General features: G+C 49.1%; 1 protein-coding gene across 1 annotated transcript in view; it reads left to right on the top strand.

Moving 5' to 3' along the window:
- ITGB3 (integrin subunit beta 3) overlaps positions 1-25,853 on the top strand; it is a 55,507-nt gene that overhangs the window by 23,047 nt on the left and 6,607 nt on the right. Inside the window, exons 3-13 of the mRNA XM_045489281.1 lie at positions 2,296-2,491; positions 3,594-3,846; positions 5,412-5,574; positions 6,207-6,368; positions 8,935-9,030; positions 9,455-9,544; positions 10,244-10,378; positions 11,836-12,265; positions 18,254-18,476; positions 19,640-19,740; positions 21,844-21,963. Of these exons, the coding sequence (XP_045345237.1) occupies positions 2,296-2,491; positions 3,594-3,846; positions 5,412-5,574; positions 6,207-6,368; positions 8,935-9,030; positions 9,455-9,544; positions 10,244-10,378; positions 11,836-12,265; positions 18,254-18,476; positions 19,640-19,740; positions 21,844-21,963 (1,969 nt within the window). The remainder of the gene's footprint in view (positions 1-2,295; positions 2,492-3,593; positions 3,847-5,411; positions 5,575-6,206; positions 6,369-8,934; positions 9,031-9,454; positions 9,545-10,243; positions 10,379-11,835; positions 12,266-18,253; positions 18,477-19,639; positions 19,741-21,843; positions 21,964-25,853) is intronic.

Genomic DNA, 25,853 nt, shown 5'->3' with positions numbered 1-25,853 from the left:
GAGGCTGAGAAGTCCAAGATCAAGGTACCAGCAAATTTTGTGTCATAGTGGCTGTCTTTTTGCTATGACATGGCAGAAGGGGCCAGGGAGCTCTCTGGGACCCTTTTTCTTAAAAAAAAATTTTTTTTTAATGTTTTATTTATTTTTGAGAGAGAGAGAGAGTGTGTGTGGGGCACAGAGAGAGGGAGACACAGAATCTGAAGCAGGCTCTAGGCTCTGAGCTGTCAGCACAGAGCCCGACACGGGGCTCGAACTCATGAACCGTGAGATCATGACCTGAGCCGAAGTCAGATGCTTAACTGACAGAGCCACCCACGTGCCCCATGGGGCCTTTTTTTAAGGGCACTACTCCCATCATGAGGGCTCCACCTCAAGACCTAATCACCTCTCAAGGCCCAACCTCCTAATACCTTGGGGGTTAGGGTTTAACATGTGAGTTCTGGGGGGGATACAGGCATTCAGTCTATAGCACTATTGGTTTCATGTTTCCCTCCACATGGGGAAGACTTTCAGTCTATCAGGCAAGGGCTGGGCATGAGAGGGAGAGAGACTTCAAGCATCAGGAGGAGTTTTAGGCTACAGAGTCCTGATTTTTTGAGTATGGATGGTTCCTTGTGGCCACATCCCTCCCTTGGCAATATGGCTACTAGTCACCTGCAGGGGCTAAGGAGGCAGAACATTATCTATCCTTCCCACACCAGCCACATCCCCATCCTGCATTCTGTTCCCTACCCGGGCATTCTCATGTGTGACTCTTCCCAGGACCGTCGCTTCCACACTCCTGTTTCTCTGCCTTGTTCCTCACTCTATACAGAATTTAATACAAACTATCACTTTAAGAGGATAATTACAGTCAGATAATCTAGTTAGACCTCTCTTCTGCCATTCTTAGCTCTGTAACTTTGGGCAAGTTACTTAACTTCTCCAAGCCTTAGATGTCTTTCCTGCAAGATCGGGTTCCTCATTTGTGAAGCCTCCGGGCCTCAGGTTTTTCACTTATAAAATAACAACAGTTCCAGCACGAGGGAACTGTAACCAGAGCTGTGTCCACATAAAGCGCGTGTCGCTGTGCGGGATATGCGGTGAGTTCTCAGTAAATGTTAACACCAGTTTTTCTGGGATATTGGTGCGGGCTGTTCAGCTGACTTCTGGAAATGGTTGTGAGAGGGAGTGGGTAGGGATGGGGGTGAGGATTGAGGGCCTGAAGGCCTAAATATTGTGAAATATGTCCAGGGAAGGGCTTTCCGGCTTTCCGGCCAGTTCTCCCAACCTGGCAAGGAGCCCTCCTGGATCTGTGCCCACACAGTGCTGGCTAAATGTGCTGGACGTCAGGGCAGGAAGGAACTGAAAACACCATGTCACCTGACCCCCTCGCCCCACAGGTGAGGAAACTGAGGCTAAAAGGCGTGAAATGACTTACTGAGGTCACGTGCTCGTTAGTGGTAGACCTAGGATTGAGCCTGTTTCCTGATTTCTTTCCAGTGCAGCATGCCCCCCACTCAGTACTCCAGTGTAGACACACACAGAGCTTCCGAGAGCCGTGGGATATACGCCAGGGTTTTTGGAAGGGCGCTCAATGCCCTGCGTCCAGGGTAAGGGAGGAAGCTTAAAGTGATAGGGGAGGCTCTGGTCAGTGCCTGGCATCATGGGATTTGCCCCAGCTTGTGGAGTTTATTTATAACCGACTTATCCAGGAACTATTTATAGAGCATCTCATAACAATAGCTACCTTTTATTGAGCACTTATCCTCAGGCAGGCACTATACTCTGTGTTTCATGTGCATTGTCTTATTTAGTCCTGCATAACATCCCTGTGTGGGGGGCTATTATTATCTTCACATGACAGCTGAGGAATCGAGCCATGGAGAGCTTCCGTGACTTGTCCTTGGAGCCAGCTAGTAAGAGGCAGTGCTGAAGAGTCTCTGCTAGTCTACTCCTGTGCTCTGTACTTTATTTAATAAATTGATGGTTGAGATCCTCTACATTGATTTCTGGGACTCATGTGTGGGTTGCATTTCTGTTTGAAAACTGCTTGTCTAACAGGCATCCTACTGTACTGGCCCTCTTCCTAGCTACCAATCCACGAACAGGCGCTCACCCAGCATTTCCAGTGCCTCAATTTCCCTCTTCTGTACAATGGGCTATCTTAGGAGGGACCACCTGAGTTCATTTATGCTGGTTTAGCTCCGGAGTGCTGGGTAAACTCTAGGCTGTTGGGAGTTGGCAAAGCCTGCAGGACGCAGAGAGCCACATGGCTCTGACCACAGGGCCTCACCTTGGGCTCTTGTCTTACAGGCCCTCCCTCTGGGCTCGCCCCGCTGTAACCTGAAAGAGAATCTGCTGAAGGATAACTGTGCGTTGGAGTCCATCGAGTTCCCCGTCAGTGAGGCCCGCATCTTAGAGGCCAGGCCCCTCAGCGACAAGGGCTCTGGAGACAGCTCCCAGATTACTCAAGTCAGCCCCCAGAGGATTGCGCTCCGGCTCCGGCCAGGTAGGGATGGGGCTCTTTCTGGGGAGAGATCCCGGACAGATGGGCACAGGGTACAAGGTGGAGGCCTGAACCTTGGGGATGTAGCTCACGATGGAAATGGGGTGGGAAGAGAAGGATGTTGGGGGCGGTATGGGCAGGAGAACAGAAGAAAATGAAAGGTATTGGGACTTCAAATCAGAAAGATCTGAGTTTGAATCTCGACTGCCCTGTATATTAGCTATCTGACCTTGCGCAAGTTACTTAACTCTTCTAAGATAGTAGGAACTGGAAAAAATGTTTATTTCTTCTTTTCCCAATGCTTGTTTTACCTAACTTATAGCTTTGTGTTGAGGCTCCGTTGAGATGCAAAATGAGAAAGTAATCTGTAATTGTAAGCCCCCTTTCCAGGTAAGATTAGGGCAAAGGCATGGTGGCAGATAAAATAGGGGCAGGAGACTTTCGGGGGACAAGGATTAGGCTGAGACAGGCTTTTTGAAGCATTGATTTAGACTCTCCAATTACATCAAGAAGAATTTTACCAAGTACCCTCTTCATGCAAGGCATGTGTTAGGTGCTAGGGGGTTAGGAGGAGGGTGGGACATAGTTCGTGCCTTTTACAGGGTTGAAAGTGTTGTGACTGCCAGAACCTCTGTGACCCTTGGGACCTAGAGGGTTAGACAGATGGGCATTTAGAAAGGGTGGAGAATTTTAGGTGGAAAAAAAAAGAGGTTAAAATAAGAGGATTGGGGTGCCTGGGTGGCTCAGTTGATTAAGGATCCCACTCTTGATTTTGGCACAGCTCATGATCTCACGGTTGTGGGATCAAGCCCCGTGTCTGGCTCAGCATGAAACATGGAGCCTGCTTGGGTCTCTCTCTCTGGCTCGCTCGCTCTCTCTTTCTCTCTCCCTCTGCCCCTCCCCTGCTCATTCTCTAAATAAATAAATAAATAAAATAAGAGGATCAAGAATTGTAAGAGGAATAGAATTAGGGGGAGAAGAGAAAGGACCAGGACTTTCCAGTCTGGTTTGATCAAGAAGTTACTCAATCCCAACTGTGTCCAATCCACTTATTAAGTCTTGGAGGGGGAAAAGGAGAAAAACAAACATCCCTCTTGCCTTCCAGATGATTCGAAGATTTTCTCCATCCGAGTCCGGCAGGTGGAGGATTACCCTGTGGACATCTACTACTTGATGGACCTGTCTTACTCCATGAAGGATGATCTGTGGAGCATCCAGAACCTGGGCACCAAGCTGGCTTCCCAGATGCGCAAGCTCACCAGTAACTTGCGGATTGGCTTTGGGGCTTTTGTGGACAAGCCTGTGTCACCATACATGTACATCTCCCCTCCAGAGGCCCTCAAAAACCCCTGCTATGAGTAAGTCCCTCTTCGAGAAGCCAGGGCAGCATCACTTGCCTTTGTCTCAGGCAGGTGCAAGTCCTGTTGCCTGTTTCTAGCTCTGGGGTAGATTCGTTGGCTGCTGTCTGGCCAAATCCTGTCTCTTTTCTACCTTGGTCTTCCTGTCTGGCAAGTGAGCTGGCCTGTTGATCTGGAGCATTGTGGCAGTAGAATCCAAGGCTGTTTGGAGTGTAGTTACTGCCAAAATCTTTGTGACTCTTGGGAAGAGGATTAGACAGATGGGCATTTAGAAAGGGTGGAGAATTGGGGCGCCTGGGCGGCTCAGTCGGTTGAGTGTCCGACTTTGGCTCAGGTCATGATCTCACAGTTTGTGGGTTCGAGTCCTGCATTGGGCTCTGTGCTGATAGCTCAGGGCCTGGAACCTGCTACAGATTCTGTGTCTCCCTCTCTCTCTGCCCCTCCCTGGCTTGCACTCTGTCTCTCTGTCTCTCTCTCTCAAAAATAAAATAAACATTAAAAAAAAGAAAAAAAAAAAAAAAAAAGAAAAAAGAAAGGGTGGAGAATTTCCAGAAAGAAAACTCATCAGCTTCTTGGTCTTGTTACAAAGAAGTAGGAGACAAGAGAAAACCAGAGGGAAAGGAGATAAAAAGTAGAGAGAAATTTATGGATGAATAAATAGAGGAATTATAATTTCAGAAGGATTGATTCCATTGTCTCCTCATCATCAAGGTTATGAGTACTACAGAGTTAAAATGCAAGGGGGATTAAGTCCTGGAGGAATATAAAAAGAGTGGAAATGATATTTACTGAACTCTCTAATAGTCTGAAAATTGATATGTGTGTTTCTGTTGACACTTTGGCTTATAACTGAATGGCTTATTTAATTGGTAAAGACTCTGAACATCCATGGAGTGTACTCATTTCAAAGGATGGTTACTGAGCCAGACAGTGGATGAATTTACCTTTTCGTTTTCAGAGTTATACGAGGTACCCTTTTGACTTTCTGTCTGGGTTGTTAAGTTCCCCAGTAAAGATGTCAGCCATCAGTTAAACTGTTGGTTGGTTTAGTCTGCTGCAGATCTATCAATTTGTTGGTGGTTCACGGATGTGAAGTTGTTGATGAGCTTTTGCTTTATTGTTGTGTCAGTGTTACCTTGGAGAGGTGTTAAGTCCAAGGTGATGGTAACAACTGGAGCCTCACTCTGATATAAGCGCTTTCCATGAGTCAACTCATGGAAGCCTCACAATAACTCTTAGGAGATATGACCTATCATTTTGACCCTCTCATTTTGACCTATCATATGACAGTCTCATGGCGAGTAAGTGGAGGAGCTGGGACTTGAACCCAGGCAGACTCGTTCCACAGCTTACTATCTTATCTTGGAGGCCAGCTGGAGGCAAAGCCACCATGATGACTTGGGTCATTAGAGGGGTTTGGAGTCTGAACAGTCTGGGTAGCGGCGGTTGTATGGAATCGGCCTGGGCCTTGTGCTCCCCATGCTTGTCTCCCCCTTTCTCCCTCTTACTCCTCATGCAGCCTTTTCCAGTTAGGGTTTCTGCTTCAATTATCTCCCTCCCTCCAGTATGAAGAACACCTGCTTGCCTATGTTTGGCTACAAACATGTGCTGACACTAACTGACCAGGTGACCCGCTTCAATGAGGAAGTGAAGAAGCAGAGTGTGTCACGGAACCGAGATGCCCCAGAGGGTGGCTTTGATGCCATCATGCAGGCTACAGTCTGTGATGTGAGTTTGGACAGCAGGGAGTGGCGGGTGTGGTTGGTGTAGATTAAAATGGGGAAGAAGGTGGTCCAACTGTGGGGGTTTCTGTGTGAAATAAGAGAGAGGAACAAAGAATTTTGTATAGTATGAGCAGTGCATTTCTCCTGTTATGCAGCCTTTGTTTGGATCGTTCCCTGGCCAGAGCAGACGTTTTTCTGAACCTCAGTGATCCCAGATGTTTTCTGGGAAGAGCATCTTCCCACCTTTTCTCGAAGGGTGTCAGAGTCAAGGCTGGATTAGCTGAACCTTAGCAAAGCGGGCAGGTGTTCAGTTGGGATTTCTCTAGCCCAGCCCAGCTCATACTTGCCGGTGGCTTTCTAGATGGGCCATGTGATTATCACTGGAAAAGTTATATTTAGAGTTGAAGTAGGTGTCTTTCAGCTGCCTGAACTAATCAGCTGAGACTCTTTTCCTAAGAGACAGAAACCTTCAACTTGGAAAAGCTCTGGCTTGTGTTCTGAGGACTGGGACTGAGGCCCCTCTTCGAGACGACTTGTTCAGCCCTTCACGCGTGGAAGTCCTTGGATCTTTGTTTTCTACCAATGATGTGGCTGAAGTTGCTTTCTCTCTTTTGCTTTTTTTTTTTTTTTTAACAGGAGAAGATTGGCTGGAGGAATGATGCCTCCCACTTGCTGGTGTTTACCACTGATGCCAAGACCCATATTGCTCTGGATGGAAGGCTGGCAGGCATCGTCCAGCCCAATGATGGGCAGTGCCACGTTGGCAGTGACAACCATTACTCTGCCTCCACTACCATGGTGAGATTCTTGGTACCACCTATGGTCCCAATTCACTCTGGCCAAGGCTGCCCTAACCCAGACAGAGTCTTTGTGTGAATGTGGAAATGGCGGCACTTCCCCTGGGCAGGGTGCAAGGCTTGTTTCAGCCTGTCGTCCCACTGCCCCCCATACCAACTGGACACCCTCACTCCCGGTACGGCCTGCACAGCCATTATAAGTGGTCCTGGCTGTGGCGTTGTCGCCACCACCTCCCCTGCCTCCAGCAGCAGAAGCAACAGCAGCGGCAGCAGCATGGCATCCAGAATGGACCCAAAGGACTTTTGCAGGTCCAGCTGGGAAGCGGGCCTTCCTGTCTACTGTGCACAGATTAGCCTCTTCTTGGAATACCGCACTCACTTGTGATTATTAGAAGAAGACAGAGGAAAAAGAGACAAAGATCATCTGAAGAATAGCGATCTGTTCCTGTGAGGAAAGGTTAAAGGGACAAAAAGGAAGAAGGTGAAAGGATGATGTAGCTGATACAGAAGACGACTTCTTCTAAGTTGTTTTCTATGGCCTTAGTAGGTCAACTAACAGGAGAGGAGTTAAGTGGCTGTAAGCCAGGAAGAAATGTAAGACCCTCAGAATACTGATACCTGGGCATCTGGGGGGAGGTGTGAACTCTACGTCTCTTAAAGACAGTATAGCCCCTCCTTGTCTAGGTGGCTTAACAGTACACCTGTGTAAAGGCGGGAGTTCCCCACCCCCCCCACACCCTCGCCCCCAAGTTGGATGATCTCATGAGTTCTCTGCAAGGTCTAGGATCCCAGGGACATGTTCGCAGTTCACCAGCATCCCCATTGTGGCTTGGGTTCTTTGGTGTCAGCCATGTCCAAGTGGGCAGGACCGGGCACTGGGTGAGTCAGTAATCACTGACACCTAATGTATGCAAGGCACCTTACCAGGGGCTGAGGGGGATAAAGGGACTACGTAAGGTCCTACCCTTTTTGGTTTAGTTGAGGAGACGTGCTACCAATAATACAAGATGCATGATTGATTAGTGTGCAGTGGGTTAGCACGCTCAATAAGGGCTTTAGGTATTCAAAGGGGGAAAGCTCATCATGAGCTGGGATAGTCAAGGAAGGACTCCCAGAGAAGGTGGGACCTGAGCTGGGTCCTAAGGAAGGAGGAGGGTTACCAGAAAGAAGGCCAGTCCATGGCGGGGAGGGTGGGGGGCCAGCTCAGTGGTCAGTGGAAGAGGGAGAGAGGTGTATGCCGTGTGGACCAGAAGGCTGAGACCACGTTGGGGAGGATTACGCACGCCAGGCTGAGGCGTTTGTCAGTAGTTGCAAAACAAGAAGAAGCTTCAAAATGGGGCTTGACACATGCTGGATGGAGAGCAGTGGGTAGGGAGACTCAGAGTTCTGCCTTGCAGCTCCCTCCTTCCTTCCTGCTCGTCACCCGCCCCTCTCTCCTCGGAGCCCCAACATTCCCTTGCGATGTCCCTCTCTGCACTTCGCTTTGTGTCGTATGTACCTGGCTTCGGCACTAGACTCTGAGCTCCTTGGCAGCAGAGACTGTAATATGTGTATCATTCAATAAATGTTTGTTAAGCGAATTAGTGGGGGGAAAAAATGAGGCCTGACAACTAACTGGTATGAATGCATCAAAGTCCAGTAGGGAGAAAGATGCTTGGTTTCCTTTCTTCCTTTCTTTCTTTCTATGCTTATTTATTTTATTAAAAAAATTTTTTTTTAATGTTTATTTATTTTTGAAGGAGAGAGAGACAGTGTGAGCGGGGGAGGAGCAGAGAGAGAGAGAGACAGAATCGGAAGCAGGCTCCAGGCTCTGAGCTGTCAGCACAGAGCCCGACGCGGGGCTCAAACTCATGGACTGTGAGATCATGACCTGAGCCAAAGTCGGACACTCAACCGACTGAGCCACCCAGGCACCCCTATGCTTATTTATTTTAAATGTTTTATTTATTTTTGAGAGAGAGAGAGAGAGAGAGAGAGAGAGAGCGCACGTGCGTGTGCATGTGTGGGGTAGGGGCAGAAAGACGGAGACAGAGGATCAGAAGTGGGCTCTGTGCAGACAGCAGCAAGCCTGATGAGGGCCTTGAACTCACAAACCGTGAGATCATGACCCCGTCAACCAACTGAGCCACCTGGGTTCTCTTTAATGTTTATTTATTTATTTTGAGAGAAAGAGAGAGCACACGCAGTGTGCAGGGAGGGGCAGAGAGGGAGGGAGGGAGCAAGAATTCCAAGTAGGCTCCACGCTGTCAGTGCAGAGCCTGACGCGGGGATCAGTCTCATGAACTGTGAGATCATGACCTAAGCCAAAATCAAGAGTCAGACACTCAACCAACTGAGCCAGCCAGGTGCCCTGAGATGCTTGGCTTTGACCAGCCTTTGCCTCTTCATCTGTCCCTGGAGTTCACAACTGGGTTTGTGTTGCCACTTAGTCCATTGCCTCACATTGATCATGGCGTGAAAAGGTTTAAGCACCACCACCGTCTGGGCCACAGCCCAAATCAGCCAAGTTCTAAGGTGTAGAATTCACGTGAATTCTTAACTGACTTCCACATCCTCCCATTTTATAGGATTATCCCTCTCTGGGGCTGATGACCGAGAAGCTATCCCAGAAAAACATCAATTTGATCTTTGCTGTAACGGAAAATGTAGTCAGTCTCTATCAGGTGACTGTGCCTTCAGGGATTTCGGGAGTGGGGTCTGTATTGGGTGGAGCTGTCTCTGGGAACCCAGGCACACTAGCACGGGCCATGCTTCCCAACCAGGAAAGCCCCTCCTCCAGCCTATTCCCAGGGGCAAATGGTTCCTTTTTATGGTCTCTCTCCTCCAACCTTGAACCTCACGGGATGGGTGTGTCGGTGTTTGTGGTGCTGGAGGGGAGTAATTTATTGGGGGAGAGGGGTGTGAGAAGTTCTTTATATTTTTCTCAGGGCCGCAAAACTGCTAGATTTGTTCCTGGAAGTGACAAGTAAAATATCCCATCCTTCCCTCAATCTTCGTTTCAAGACCCTCATTCTGATTTGGGGAGGGCTTTTGAGATCACCCTCTTCATTTAGTCAGCCTTGCACATCTCTCTGTCTTACCTTCTAGAACTATAGCGAGCTCATCCCAGGGACGACAGTGGGGGTTCTGTCTGCCAATTCCAGCAACGTCCTTCAGCTCATTGTTGATGCTTATGGGGTAAGTGTCTCGCACTGGGGTTGGGTCTGCTAAGAATCCACCTCACTTGGCATTCCCCAGGAGGGAACGCAGACTTTGGAGTCCTGTATGTGAGGCCACTATGCAGCCTTCACTGCCTTCCTCTTATTCTTCTAGAGGCTGGCTGATGGCCAGCACTGGGAGGAATGCAGCCTTCTGAGAGGGAAATGGCTCAGAAAGAAATGCCAGGGAGTGTCAGGAGCAGTGGGTGGAAGAGCTTAGAGAAGGTAGAAAGGAAAGAGGTTGGGGATGGTGATGAGGAAGGACAGGGTGAGGGATAGGGCTCCACCAATAGAGAGAAGAGGAGGCTGAGCCAAGGGGAAGATGAGGTTGGTTAAAAATTAGGTAAAAAAAGCTACTATCCAAGGTGACCAGTGCTAGCCCTCCCTTTTTGCATGTCTCTGAGGCTTGCAGGAGGGTGTGGCTGGTTTAGATTTTACCCAGATTCAACTAGACACCAGGGGGGACAGAGAGAGAGAGGAGCAGGCCTTGGGCAGGAAATATTGTAAGAAATAGGCTCCTAAGGATGCTCTCCTCTGGCAGCTTCTAAGCAAACCCCAGCACCGAGCACTGCCGCGGTGAGTCCATGGCCACCTGATATTTTACTTGGGGTGGAATTGGTTCCTATCTACTTCCTCTCGGCTCATCTCCTTAACCTTCTTTTGCCCCCTTTCTGCTCAGAAAATCCGCTCTAAAGTAGAGCTGGAAGTGCGGGACCTCCCCGAGGAGCTGTCTCTATCCTTCAACGCCACCTGTCTCAACAACGAGGTCATCCCTGGCCTCAAGTCTTGTGTCGGACTCAAGATTGGAGACACGGTGAGGTGGGCTGGGCTGGGCAGGGGCTGAAGCTTCAGCTCTGACCCTGGCCTGTGCCCCTGAGTGTCTGTGGGCACCCCTTCCGTTCCTCCCCTGCACCTTCTTCCCGAAGGTCATTACAAGTTGGATATAATGGAGCTGCCAACCTTTTCCTCTGAGACTCCTGTTGTCTAAACTTCTCCGCTACACGGAGATTTTTAAAACACTTGCATTTAGCTTACCTCTATTTGTTTACGCACAGTTGATTGCAAATGAAAATATTTCTTACCTTTGGCCCAGTCTCCAGCCTCCCCTACGGTAATACCTGTCTTTCCTCTACAATGTGAAATGGCAGTCACATCTACAGGTAGTTGCTGAGCGCCAACTTTGTGCCAGGCATCATTCGCTGCTGGAGATTCAACAGCAAATGGAACAGGCAAAAATACCAAATACCCACTGTCATAGACTTCCAGAACGCAAATGTTCATTTTGCCCCTCAGGTCCCTCTGTGGCCTCTATGGCTTTCTTTCCTTACTGGTTCTCTTCTGCTTCTGCCGATGGGGGGAGGGGTTGGTGAAGAGGGAGGGAAGCAGAAAGGGGGATAGCTATATCTCTATCACCGGTATCATCTGTATCTCTATCATCTCTATATCTAGGTCCATCCATCTGTCCGTACACCTATCTATATTCTAGAACATGTGCACATATCCTGTCTAAGAAATATTGGCCGGAAAGGTGTTTGACTGCACAAGTGATGACGTACTATATGGAAATTAAACAGTAGATCCTGAGCCTTTGGTCACTGTGTGGCATCGTGTGGTGCCATATAGTGCTTTGTGTGTCTGGCTGACTGACCTTGTGTATAATCAGTCCAGCTCGCTTCGTTGGCCAGAGAAGAATTTTTATAAGATCACAGGTTCTGTTCTGCTTGAGCTGGCTTATTTCACAGATGGAATTAAAACACACACACACACACACACACACGCACACACACACACACACACACATCCAGGGGCACCTGGGTGGCTCAGTTGGTTGAGCATCCAACTTCAGCTCAGGTCACAATCTTGTAGTTCGTGAGTTCGAGCCCCACCTCAGGCTCACTGCTGTCAGTCTGTCAGCGCAGAGCCTGCTTCAGATCCTCTGTCCTTCTCTCTGCCCTTCCCCCACTTGCAGTCTCCCAAAAAATAAATATATATTAAAAAAAAAAACAAAAACCCAACCTCTCTCCTGACTGTAAATTATGTCTGTGCACCCAACCAGATATAACTGGACAACTGTCCCCAGGCTTTTCTTTTTGCTTTGCAGACCTTGGTCATTTGGAGGCTGAGGAACTCCAGGTTGCTGGGGGATGAGACACCCAGTTTGGATATTCCCCGGGCAGGGCAGGGCGGGGCAGGGCGGGACTTCTTTCCCTCCAGGGCTGGAGTGATAACAGGGTGCGCCTGTGTTTGAATGCGGTCTTCCTTTCCACCCAGGTGAGCTTCAGCATTGAGGCCAAGGTGCGAGGCTGCCCGCAGGAGAGGGAGAAGTCCTTCACCATCAAGCCTGTAGGCTTCAAAGACAGCCTCACCGTTCAGGTCACCTTCGACTGTGACTGTGCGTGCCAGGCCCATGCTGAGCCTTACAGCCGCCGCTGCAACAATGGCAACGGGACCTTTGAGTGTGGGGTGTGCCGCTGCGGGCCCGGGTGGCTGGGGTCCCAGTGCGAGTGCTCCGAAGAGGACTACCGCCCCTCGCAGCAGGAAGAGTGCAGCCCCCGGGAGGGCCAGCCCGCCTGCAGCCAGCGGGGCGAGTGCCTGTGTGGCCAGTGTGTCTGCCACAGCAGTGACTTTGGCAAGATCACGGGCAAGTACTGCGAGTGTGATGACTTCTCCTGCGTCCGCTATAAGGGGGAGATGTGCTCAGGTGAGTGAAACTGCACACCCTCCCGCCCCTGTACCCGCGCACGCTCGCTCGCACATCCACAGCCTCTGGAAACTTGGGCCGGGGCTTAGGTGGGCACAGGAAGGCCCAGCAGGCAGAACCGAGTGGATGGTCCTTCCACTCCAACGGCAGAAGACAGGAAGGAGGTTCTCTGTAATTCCGCTCTGCTCCCCGCGTCCTTGCTCCTGGGGTACACAGCGGAAGTGAGCCTCTGCTCTCCTGGAGCATGGGAACGAGTGGGGGAGCTTGAAGGTGAAGACCGTTATTTTCTTTTCTTCCACCTGCCATTCTGCTAATACTTTAAATCACTGGCTCTTGATCATTTCAAGGATGCGGAACAACTCCCTTTTTAGGTTAAAAAAAAAAAAAAAAATCCCTGGCTGCTGGTAATTAGATTTTTAGTAGTTACAGATTCGGAAACTGCATGGTATCAGAATACGAAGTAAAGTTGGTAGTAATTATTTTACATGAATTTGTCTTTTCATGACAAGACTTGGAAAATAGTAAAAACGCAAGGCAATGGAGCACGTTTAACAGCCAATACACTCGGAACAATGAGTGGAAAATCATAAGCTCTTTTTACATGCTGGCACTATTTTGTTATCGCTATTGGCACTATAACGTTTTGGATTCTAGATCTGTGCTGTCAGATATAGTAGCCCCGTGTGGCTATTTATTTGTAAATTAGTCACATTGAATTATAACTTAAATAAAATTTAAATAAATTTAAGTTAAATGGAAAATGAGGGGCGCTTGGGTGGCTCAGTCACCCAACTGCCAGGGCGTTGACTGCATAGAGCCCGCTTGGGATTCTCTCTCTCTCTGCCCTTCCCCCATTGGAGGTTTTTTTTTTTTTTTTTTTTCCTCTCTCTCAAAATAAATGAACTTAAAAAATTAAAAAAATAAATGAAAAATGAAAAATTCATTTCCTCTGTTGCTCAGGGGCTCCACGTGGCTCGTGGCTGGCATGCTGGACAGCACAGACATGGGAAAGGATTGCCGTTGAGAGGCCCAGCCTGCAAACTGGGGGTTACGATTTTGGCTCCTTCTACCTGCAGGATACCGAGTTTTTGTCCTTCTCATTACAAAATTCAGTAAAGTCTTGAGGCCCACTGAAAATCTCAACCTGGTCTTCCCTTGCCCTAAAGACTGTGCCTAGGCTACTTCCCCAGCTAGACCAAGTGGAACTAATGTGAATGTCGTCTGTATGTGCTGACAATGCTCACAGAGGCAACTAGGCAGCCTGAGTAGTTCCTGGGGCACTGGGGATAGGTTTTCGCTGGATTATGGTCTCTGAGGCTTGATTTCTCTTGTGACAGAGAGATCAAAGACATTTGCCAGTTGTTTAGGATTGGTTTATGGGTGTGTTGTGTGGTGAATTAACACAGATTATAATTGGCTTCTTTGGTGATCAAATCTATGGCGCAGATTGGCTTCCTTTGCAATGGGGCTTAAAGGAGCCGAACTAATCCAACCAGATGTTCACTTTAACATCTGTCTTTAAGAAAGCTTGATTAGAAAGGGCTGCCAGTGTGGTTCAGATGGTTAACTGACTCTTGATTTCAGCTCAGGTCACAATCTCAGGGTTTGTGAGTTTAAACCCCACGATGGGGTTCTCGGTGACACTGTGGAGCTTGCTTGGGATTCTCTCTCCCTCTCTCTCTGCCCCTCTCCTGCTTGAGCTCGCTCTCTCTCTCAAATAAATAAACATTATATATATATATATATATATATATATATATATATATATATATATATATATATGAAAGCTTGATTAGAAAGGTAAATCTATGTCATTCTTTTAAAAAAAAATTAAAAAGGGGCACCTGGGTGGCTCAGTTGGTTAAACATCCTACTTCAGCTCGGGTCATGATCTTGCGGTTTGTGAGTTTCAGCCCCGCGTCTGGCTCTGTGCTGACTGCTCAGAGCCTGGAGCCTGCTTCAGATTCTGTGTCTCCCTCTCTCTTTGCTCCTCCTGTGCTCATGCTCTGTCTCTGTCTCTCAATAAGAAATGTTAAAAAAACAATTTGATTCTAAAAAAATTAAAATTTTTTTTAATGTTTATTTATTCTTGAGAGACAGAGAGAGGGAGAAAGAGAGCATGAGTGAGGGAGGGGCAGAGAGAGAGAGAGAGAGAGAGAGAGAGAGAGAGAGAGGGAGACACAGAATCCGAAGTGCGCTCCAGGTTCTAAGCTGTCAGCACAGAGCCCGACATGGGGCTCGAACTCACCATAAGATCATGACCTGAGCTGAAGTCGGAGGCTTAACTGACCGAGCCACCCAGGTGCTCCATAAATCTATGTCATTCTAAAGCATGCCCAAGTCACATAAAAAAGACTTGTTTTTATTATCTACAACATTGTTTCCTTTATTCATGTCAGCAAAATTTGACAGAGATTGGAAAAAAATGGTAGCAGGGAGATTAGGGGAGAAAGAGATCAGGCATGGACCCCCCCACAGCAGTTTGAATTAGAGGGTGAGGGAGGAATTTCATCTCATTTTACTAGTGAATAGTACATCATATTCAGAGTACCAAAAGGAATGGTAAGTTTGATGTGGGAGACCACGGGGAGTAGGCTGGGGGTGAGGGGAAGAGGGTCGTCCTACGTGAGGCCTACAGATAGCCCCTTGGGGGCACCAGGGACAGAGGGAGGGCCACTCCTCCTCCAAGCCTCATGGTTCCTGGTCTGGTATGAGGCTGGGTGGGAGGGACCGCGGGCAGAGTGTGTTTCCTTCAGCTGCTGTCCCCACCGATGCTGCGAAACAAAGCCGTCGGTTCAGCAGCCTGCTTCCTGCCTCTCACTGGTGCAAGCATAGCTCGTCAGCAATGCGCTCCACACCCAGTTCACGAGGGAACCCCAGGCAGCCGCTCAGAGGCCTCCCTCCCCCACTGCCAGCCCGGGTGTTGTGTGCCTACTGGTTGCAGGTCTGGATCCTATGGTGCCGCCGTCACACTCCCCAGTGATGGATGCTCAGGGACACACACTTATTGAGCACCTGTTCTGTGCCAGGCACTCAGTCCACACGGATGAACAGGGGGCATGCGTGATTCCTGACCACTCAGTTTGTAGACCAGTTCACCATTGTCTCTTCCCTGGGCTGCTGGCCTGGTCTGTTCTTTGCTGCAAGCAGTGGCTCACGAGGGGGGCATGCTATGACTTAGCCATTTCCCCAGCCTCTGGCCTTCCCCCTCCCCGCTGGAGGCATGGTCTTTTGTGGTCATCTGTTATCAGCACCTCGGTCGGAAACATCAGGGAGTGCATCCTTCTCCCTGAGGGACTCTTCCGCCCACCACATCCATGAGCATAGATTGATCAGACACCCCTGAGCCAGGTTCTGTGCTGTAGTGTTGTGGGATAGGGAGACATGAATAAGACAGTTTTGCCCTTAGTTAACTTACCTGAGGATAATTCACAACATGAGGCAGAATGTGCCAGATCTTAGAAGTGAGGTGTCCTTGGGGTGCCTCGGTGGCTCAGTTGGTTAAGCGTCCAACTTCGGCTCAGGTCATGATCTCATGGTTTGTGAGTTTGAGCCCTGCGTTGGGCTCTGTGTTGACAGCTCAGAGCCTGGAGCCTGCTTCCGATTCTGTGTCTTCCCCTCTCTCTGCCCCTCCACCCACTCTCACTCTGTCTCTCTGTCTCTCAAAAATAAATAAAACATTTTTAAAAAAATTACAAAAAGAAAAGAAGTGAGTTGTCCCTGGGGAATGTTATAGGAGTCTCCTGGAGAGAGACTCAGTGTGGACAGAGGAGGCCTGGGTGGCTTCATGGAGGAAGTAGGATGTCAGACAAAGGGTCGGCTCATAAGGCAGAGAGGAGTGGGGCTGAGCATCAGCCTGGGGGTCACGCTCTATAGGGAGAGGTCATTCCCTCTGACCTAAAATACTTGCTCCTTCCTTACCCCTCCCCCTCCCTCATCTCCACCCTTCCCCTGCTGCCTTCTTTTCTATTTCCCTCCTCTTTCTTACACTCTCTCTTCATTTCTCACCCTCCTCCTCTGACTTTGCTGTGAACCCAGGCTCAGCCACCCTTTTGCTGGAGGGATGCCAGTCCTGTGACATTACCACACTGTAGCTTCCTTCTGAGGGCTGACCCTGCCAGGGCTCGGGCTCGGCCTGCCGGCTCCGGCCCGCCACTCTACTTCCAGCCTCACTCGGTGGCTGGCCTGGCAGACCATCTTCTCAAAGGTTACTTTGTTTGGCCTCACAAAGGAAACACTATGGGACAAGGGTTTTTGAGGAGGCGGAGGCCTCCGGGTGCTGCCAGACCTCTGTGGCGTCTGCTTTTCCCTGTTCGGGAGCCATCACTGAAAGCTGCTTGTAGTAGACACTGTGGGGCCCCTCCAGCTGCTGTTAGGGCTGCTGATAATGGCTCACAGCTGCCCCTTCCTTGGAATTATCTTCAGCTGACAGGAGCTGTCTTGCCCTCAGACCTTGGCCAATGACTGGTGGACAAAGGTTACACAAGACCATTCCCTTTGCGTCAGGGCGGAGAGGGCTCTACTCTCCAGATATTTGAGCTGGGGCAACTGACCTTATGTTTACCATCCAGAAAGAAGCAGACATCTCTTTCCAAGGCAGCGAAAGTGTATCTGAGTCTTGAATACCAGTGTATTCAAGTATAATTCAAGTATAATTCAAGTCTATTACTAGAGGATGGTGCTAGGATCACTGGCAGAGAGACTCATTGACCAAGGGCCGCTAGTCAGACCCACTGGGGTCCCTGGGGAGCAGAAGATGCCAGCTAGTGTCTGTTTGAGCCTATGCACCTTGCTCTCCTCCACCATCTTGGGGCCCATCCGCTCACACAGTGACATGATTTTCAGACCCGTTGAGGTTACTTCCCCTTGGCTCCCTGCCTTTCCTCTGATTAACAGTCAGATTTTTATTATTCATCCACTTCTTCCCGATTCGGAATCCTTGAGAATGAGTCACCTTTTCTTCTGAGTTTGGGAGAGTCAAGTTTTCAAGCCTTGTTAAGTGATTAGGGGGATGTAGCACTGAGAGTTAACACCTGCATTTAACCAACCTACCCCCCACCCCAATCTCTCTTTCCCATTCTTACATTCATGCAGTAAAGTGAGTAGGTCTTTCCTACTAGGGCTGATGGCTCTCTGCAGTACTGTGATAATACAACACAGGGCACATGCTGGTGAATGTGTGTGTGGTTCCCAGGATTTTTTTTTCTTTTTTAATGTTTATTTACTTATTTTATGTGTGTGAGAGAGAGAGAGGGAGAGAGAGAATCCCAAGCAGGCTCCAGGCTGTCAGCCCAGAGCCTGACGCAGGGCTTGACCTCACTAACCAAACCGTGAGATCATGACCTGAGCTGAAATCAAGAGTCAGATGCTTAACCAACTGAGCCACCAGGCACCCTACCCAGGAACTTAACTAGGACATAAGCTCCGTGGTAATAGGGACCTTTCCTGTCTCATTCACTGCCGAATCTCCAGTGCCCAGTGTAAGCTCAATAAATATTTGTTGCATAAATGGATAAAGAAACATTAATTGCATGCCTACTGTATTTCAGACGTTACACTAATCCCTACCGACGGACAAATTGATATGTTCTCTCTCACTGTGGAGCTCAAAATCTAGAAAGAGAAACAGATAGGCAAGCAAATGGGCTGGTCATGAGGGTTAAAATAGAGGTATACATAAGTGCTGAGAGAACATGTAGTAGACAGTTAATTTGCTCTGGGGAGGTCAGAAAAAGTTGTGGAGAGGAAGGAACTTTTGAGTTGAGCTTTGAAAGGTAAGTGGGAGTTTGGTAGCTATCACAGGACGAATGGGCGTCAAGGCAGAGCTAGCAGCATGAGGCTAGAAAGATAGAAGGTGGTGACGCTTCCGTGGGGTGTTAATGAGTGGCCGTGGGAGGAGGGTGGATGAGGGTAAAGCTGGAGAGCAGGCTGAGCCGCGGGTTGGGGCCCCTCACCTGCTGCCCGCCCCCTCGGGCTGTGTGCTTTCAGGTCACGGCCAGTGCAGCTGTGGGGACTGTCTGTGTGACTCCGACTGGACCGGCTTCTACTGCAACTGCACCACGCGCACCGACACCTGCATGTCCAGCAACGGGCTGCTGTGCAGCGGCCGGGGCAAGTGTGAGTGCGGCAGCTGTGTGTGCATCCAGCCCGGCTCCTATGGGGACACCTGTGAGAAGTGCCCCACCTGCCCTGACGCCTGCACCTTTAAGAAGTGAGTGGGCAGAGAAGTGAGTTGGAGCCAGTGGGGTGCTAGAAGGAGGGAGGGGGCCCCCCAGGCTAGAATCCCCAACCCTCCAGGTTCTTACTCACCAAAGCTTCAGGAGGAGGCGTCCGCTGCAGCTAAGAGGCTAGCTTTCCTCTTCCCACGGAAAAGTTTGGGCAAAGATGGAGGTAGAGCCGACCATGCAGGGGCCAAAGTAGCACCCGCTGGACTCCAGTTGGAGAAACCCCTCTCCTGGGATGGCATCCTGAATCCCTGAGTTGGGAGGAAGGCTAAACCAGGGAACTTCTGGGGAACGTTCTCATGTTCCGATCCTGTGGGAGAGTTGGGCTGGAGTTATGAAGGGTTCTGTGAAACAGGAGATGTTCACTAGTACAAACTCCATTCATCTGGGGTCAGGAGAAGCTCCTGCCATTTCTCTTGCCACTTTAAGCAGGGCTGGGCTCATAGGCATGCGACCTGTGCATTTGTACAGAGCCCTGTGCTTAGAAGGGCCCCAAGCTTGGTTTACTGCTCTGCTGGCACTATCTTGTAATGCTTAGGGATTTTTGAACAAGGGGCCTGACATCTTCTTTTGTGCTGGGTCCCCAGATTACATGACCGGTTCTGCCTTTAAGGCTCCTGGAAGTGGCATACGCCTCACCTCCTGTCACACTCTCGGATGGGACATGAAGAAGTTTAATGAGGGGACTGGGGCCTTCTGCCTGCCAGGCCCTGCCTCTGGGTGAGGAGGAACTCCCACCCCTGAACTCCAGACCCAACCCTCTGGGTCCCCCAGAATTGTCTTACAGGGGTTTTTGTTTTGGTGTTTGTTTTCCGAGGTGGGGCAGCTTTCTGGTGTGTGGAGGTCAGAGCTGGACTGACACACACGTAGGTTTGCTCCTCTCTCGTCTTTTTTGTTTATTTATTTTTGAGAGAGAGAGGGAGACAGAGTGCAACTGGGGGAGGGGCAGAGAGAGGGACACATAGAATCTCAAACAGACTCCAGACTCTGAGCTGTCAGCACAGAGCCTGCCTCGGGGCTCAAACTCGCGGGGCTCGAACTCGAAGACGGCGAGATCATGACCTGAGCCGAAGTCGGATGCTTAACTGACTGGGCCACCCAGGCGTCCCTCTCCTCCCTTGTCTTAATCTCTGTGTCGTCTCTTTTTTAGGGAGTGTGTGGAGTGTAAGAAATTTGACCGGGGAGACCTACGTAAAGAAAATACCTGCAGCCGTTACTGTCGTGATGAGATTGAGTCTGTGAAGGAGCTCAGTAAGTTCAGCATGTCTTAGAATCGCGCACATATGCGGCTGCTGAAGTTTTCAGTTGATCCCAGAACGTGTCTATGTCTCATCAGTAAAATGGAAGAGTAATCCCTGCCTCAAAGGCATGTTGTACAGACCTGATGCACACGAGGCACTTAATAAAGGCCAGCTTCCCTGAGTCCTCTTGTGCCCTCTGCTAATTTGTTCCACAGTCCCTCCCCATTCTGCTGCTTCCCGGCACCCACAGACTCAGCAAGACCCTACAGACAACTTTTAAAGTATGTAGAAATCAACCCTAACTTGACCTCCCCAGGGAAAGGAAGACAATGCATCCCATTTTATGGATGAAGAAACCTAGGCTAGGTGACGTCAGTTTGGGAGGCTAGTAACCATTTACTGAGTTTACTTAACTGAGAGTGTTAAGCAATGCCCAGGCATACTGCTCTGCTGGTTTGGAGGGAAACCTTCACCCTTATGGATTTTAGCTAAAATCATAATGCTGTAGCCTTTTTTGGCTCTCTGGAGCCCTTCCTAGAATAAGACAGATAAAAATACAGTGGTGAGCAAAACTCTTGCCTGCAGTCATTCTAGTTTGAATTTCACCTTGACCGAAAAGGGGATAATCTTTGTTGCTGTCAGCACATCTGATGTGGTTATCTGGGTCAGCTAGGCATTGGTTGGTCTAGGGAGATGGCAATCTCTCCTGAGATAGCTGTCTCTCACGAAGGCAGGAAACATGTTTTCAGTGAGAGCCACAGTGAGACACAGCCAGTCAGTCAGCTTCTGGCTGGGGGTGTTACAGAAAAGGGTCAGCTCTCTGGATCCTTTGGCTAATATCAGAAGTGGGGCTGGTGGGGGGGTGGTGAGGGGCATGATTTGGGGATTGAGTTTGAAGAGACGGCTTTTCCTCCTGAGGAGAATCGGTATGCTGTGATTAGCTCAGGTGGGCGAGACTGCTGAGAGAGATGTGAGATGTTTTTATTACCTAGACCAGAGGGGAATCTCAGGTTAGTTGAACGTATTTCTCTTACCCCCTACCCCCGTGCCATAATAATCATAAAGATAAATGCTTGTTTGTATGGAATTGTGTAACTTATAAAAGTTAGGCAAGTCTCTTTTCATACACATGATCTTGTCTTTTTCTCAGCCACCTAGTAGAGTAGAACTGTGGTACTGTTGTTATCTTCATTTTGCAGATGAGGAAACTGAATCTCAGGAAAGCTACATAACTTGCCCGAAAAAGTTAAGCTTAGAACTGAATCTGGAAATCCTTACTCTTTCCACTGTACTCTTATACCACTGGTTTTCGGGAGGCTTATTGAGTTCAAGCCTGGTGTGCTCTGAGACTCCTGTTTTAGTTCTGTTCCATCACGTACTTGTGTTGACCTTGGTGCATTTGCTTAACGTCATTGTGTGTCAGTTTTACCTGTCTGGTTGCATCACTATAGGACGTGGTGCAAATGATAGAGGGGCACCTATAGTTTCCCTGTCAGAATAAGAGGCTTCAGAATTAGAAGGGGTGAAGCCTACAAAAAAGTGATGGGAGTCAGAGAAGAGAGGCTGGCTCTGGAGAGGAACACTGGATCAGACGCAGAAACGGAAGAAATGTAAGGGCTTTGCCAACAAACTATTGAGAATAGTTGAGCCAGGAGGGAAAGGAAAGAGAGGGAAGGGAACACCCTTCTGTATTAGGTACTGTTCACTTGACGTCATTTAGTTCTCTACCAGTGTTGTGAGGTGGGTTATCCTTTTCCTTTCATAGATGAAGAAAGAGCCAGTGAGGTCAAGTAACTTCCCCAATATTACGCAGCTGACAGGTGGTAGAGCCAGGCTTTGAATCACACTGTGTCATGTGTTCTGTCATGTCCCTTCCAAGGGAAGGAATATGAACCAAAAAGGGTCTAGGAGGGACAAAATTCAGCAGCGAGGGTCATCTAGAGGCAATTGCCAGGCACAACAGCTATCTCAAATCTAGGCATCTTGCCTAATGTCAGGCATAGGGTTTCCTGTTGCATACTTTCTCAGAAGTCCCGTGACTGGGGTTTGGGGATGGCCCTGTCTTCCAGGAATTGCCTTGTTTTTCACTCTCCCATATTTTCCCCTTCCTCAGAGGATACTGGCAAGGATGCAGTGAACTGCACGTACAAGAATGAAGATGACTGTGTTGTCAGATTCCAGTACTATGAAGACTCCAGTGGAAAGTCCGTTCTCTATGTGGTAGAGGAGCCAGGTGCGTGAACCACCAGGGCCCCTGACGCTGCACCTATAGGGAGAGGGAGAGCCACGTTAGGCAGCAATTTCCACCCATTACGCCTCTTACACAGAACAGCCAAGTTAAGACTACCTTACAAGTGGTAAGTTAGGGCCTGTCATCTGGGTGTGGAGATATTTAAATACCAATCTTAGTGAGAAAGTGACTTGCTAATTGAGGAGACAGAAAAAGAAGGTGGGTAAGGAAAGGAAGAAGGTAGATATGGATCCCACGAAGGGACAAAATACATCCTGGCATTTTTTTGAGGTGACGGTATTAAGAAGTGAGGAATTTAAAGTCTGGGACTCTTCAGCATCCGCTCTACTTAAGGTCAGGTGGTTGCCAAGGGCAACCTGTTTGCTGCTTCAGAGGAAGGCCTGATGCTTTGAGGTGTTGACCTTACCAGGGTCACCATGAGACACAGTACTGGCTTTGAGGCACCAACCAAGGTGTTCTGAGCACTGAAAAGATAGTGCTTGCTCTCACAGCCTTCTGGAAGCAGGAGGAGCTCATCCGTCATACACAGACCAACCACAGGTTTGTCGCCATCCAATGTAGTAGATTAGCTCGCTTCCCCTTACCACCCCCGTCTCCTTCCTTTCTCTTACACAACAGACGAAGCTATGAATCACTAGAAAATATTTTCGAGTACTCATTGTATATCAGGCGGTAGACTAGGTGCTGGGAATATAACAATAAATAAAGCAGATGTGGCACTCACAGGCCAGGGGGAGAGGGACATGTAAATTGATAGTGATACTGCTGAGGGACAAGGGCTGTGCCAAGGCGGGGGGTAGACAGGAGCTTCTATGAGTGAAGGAACACTGTCTGAAGGCAGAGACTAAGTCAGTTGGTTGCTCGTCAGTTGATTCCTACAGCTGTAGAAATTTCTTCAAATCCTCCTTCAGACCAGGGTCCAGCAAACACTTTCTGTTCAGGGCCAGGGGTTAAATATTTTAGGCTTTGGCGGCACCTGGGTGGCTCAGTTGGTTAGGTGTCTGACTCTTGATTTCAGCTCAGGTCATGATCTCACGGTTCATCGGTTTGAGCCCCACATTGTGCTCCGCACTGACAGTGTGGAGCCTGCTTGGGATTCTCTCTCTCTCTCTCTCTCTCTCTCTCTCTGCCCCTCACCCACTCGTGCTTTCTCTGTCTCAAAATAAATATTTTAGGCTTTGTGGGCCTTGTGGTCTCTGCCATGACTACTCTGCCATTGTAACAGGAAGGCAGCCATAGTCTATATTTAATGCACAAGCATAAGTATATTTAGAAAGACAGGTGGCAAGCCACATTTGGCTCCCAGACAATAGCTTGCTGGCCCCTGCTTTAGGAAAGTGGGCCTCAAACTTTTCTATGTTCCCCTTGTTAAAAAATCGAGAGTCCTGAGCCCCATGCTGCTTCCATGAGCCTCTATGTTCTTTTTATTTGATTTTTTATTACATTTTTAAATGTTTATTCATTTTTTGAGAGAAAGATGGAGCACGAGTCGAGAGAAAGATGGGAGGGGCAGAGGGAGAGGGAGACACAGAATCCGAAGCAGGCTCCAGGCTCTGAGCCCAACGCAGGGCTGGAACCCATGAACTGTGAGATCATGAGCTGAGCCAAAGTCGGACACTTAACCGACTGAGCCACCCAGGTGTCCCCAGCCTCTGTGTTCTTGAACAGTGCTCCTGGCAGTTGTGAGACGCCCCAATATTTGAGTGCTTCTGCTTTGGACACATCACTTCCCCTAGTGAGCCTTCTCAGACCTCCTCCATCATCCTTTCTTCTGATTCGGTTGGGTGCTCCTGTTTGAGTCCCAGAGCAGCTGTGTTTCCCTTAGATGGGTCTTCATCCCACCATTAACTTGCTTCTTTAATCACCCATCTCCCTCAGTAGATCACGTGCTCCACGAACACAGGAACCATCTGTCTTATCTATTGTTATATCTCCATACTTGGCTCAGTCATCTACAGAAAAGATACTTAGTAAACGGGGTTTTTTTTTTTTTTCAACGTTTATTTATTTTTGGGACAGAGAGAGACAGAGCATGAACGGGGGAGGGGCAGAGAGAGAGGGAGACACAGAATCGGAAACAGGCTCCAGGCTCTGAGCCATCAGCCCAGAGCCTGACGCGGGGCTCGAACTCCCAGACCGCGAGATCGTGACCTGGCTGAAGTCGGACTCTTAACCGACTGCGCCACCCAGGCGCCCCGGTAAACGGGTTTTGAATGAGTTACTACGACTGATTATTCGAGTTGACAGGCAGGCTTGCTCTCCTGCTCGGAGAACTTTGGCTGCTTGGAGAAGGAAGCGGGTGACAGTGGAAAGAAGCTCTACTACACCCAGGTCAGCCAGGGTGTTGCTGGCTGCATGGGTACCAGAGAGCATGGCGCCCCCTACCGTGATATTGTTCACCTGCCTTTCCCAGGGCTCTCACCCTTCAGAAGGGAGAAGGAAGGTAAAGGAAAGGGTATGACCTTAATTTTATTTAGCGACTCAAGGGAAAGCTGACATGGGAAGGGGAGAGGGCAGAGTCTGGGTATGTATCTGTGGGGGAGCACATGTGGATTATTTGGCTATGACCCCTCACACTTTCCCGCCCACCTGTGTTAACACATTTCATGGATTTTTCCACACCCACCCTATTTGCACCTTTGTGCTTTCTCATTTCTGAAGGGCACTACGTTCTTGCTTTGGGGTTTAATGTTACTTCATCTCTGCTATAACCATCCTTGCAGGTGCTTCTGCTGTAACACCAAAATCTTTTGGCTTGATATTCTTAGACTGGAATCCACTACCTGGAATTATGGGGCAGAAAGATGGTGATAACCTGAGCTGGTACAAATAACCCCCCAGGGTGGGAGGTGGAGTAGCTTTTCTGATGTAGATCCCATCCTCCACATGAGGAGATGGGACCCCAGACCCATATTCCCTATTTTGTTGCCCTGAAATTCTGAATTTGACCTCTCTTCTCACCTACCGCCCCCAACTATTTTCAGGGGTTCTGGCTTTGTGCACAATGTGTCATCTGAGGTCCCAGAGCACAGGAGGGGATTATTCTCATTCTCTTCCCCAACTCATGCCTTTGCGGATGGTCTCCCTGAAGGGCTGGGCCACTGCAAGGCAGTAGAGACAGCACTGCCAAAGGGCTTGGCCTTGACTGGGTGGTGTTCAGCCTACTATGTGGAGTGGGCTCGGCTGAGCTGGGTCCTTATCACTCCCAGATAGAGTTGCCTCGTCGAATACAATATGTCCCATTCAACATTTAGTACCTACTTAGGCTGAAAAATTATTGTTTATCTGAAATTCAAGTTTAACTGGATTTCCTGTGCTTTTGCCAAACCTGCTAGCCCTGCCCAGTCTTTCCTGACCTTGTGTCGCCACGATGGGTCCCCATCACCGTGGCTGAGATATCTCTCTAGAGACCAGCTGATCTCGTCATCTTCTTCCAGGAATCCTGCCATCTATTCCTTTCAGGACAAATGCTTAATAGATGTTTTTGCCTGAAGACCTCTTGACATTCTACCTGTCCCGCCCATACTGACATGCAGAATTGAAGAGATTTCACTCTGAGGTTTGAGGGTCAGCCCTCTCTTCCCAAGAATTCATAATTGTTGTTCCCGGAAGAGCTGGTGCCCTTCACTCCTGGGAACTCAGACACTGGAACCTCACAGCCTCTCTCCAGATGCTCCTTTAATTATAGACAGGTTATAATTTGGTAGCTTGGGAAATAGCCAGCTTAGGTCTGCATCGGTGGTTGTTTTTGGGTCATGTGTGGTGAGCATAGGGTGTATGTTTAGAGAAGAAGGTGGGAGACAGTGTGGAAAGTGGGCATGACCACCTCTCCAGACCCATCAATACCCGTATATCCAAACACCTAATTACAT

The sequence above is a fragment of the Leopardus geoffroyi genome, chromosome E1 (genome assembly GCF_018350155.1).
Source record: "Leopardus geoffroyi isolate Oge1 chromosome E1, O.geoffroyi_Oge1_pat1.0, whole genome shotgun sequence".
Lineage (NCBI taxonomy): Eukaryota > Metazoa > Chordata > Mammalia > Carnivora > Felidae > Leopardus > Leopardus geoffroyi.
This window is presented reverse-complemented; position numbering and strand designations above follow the sequence as displayed.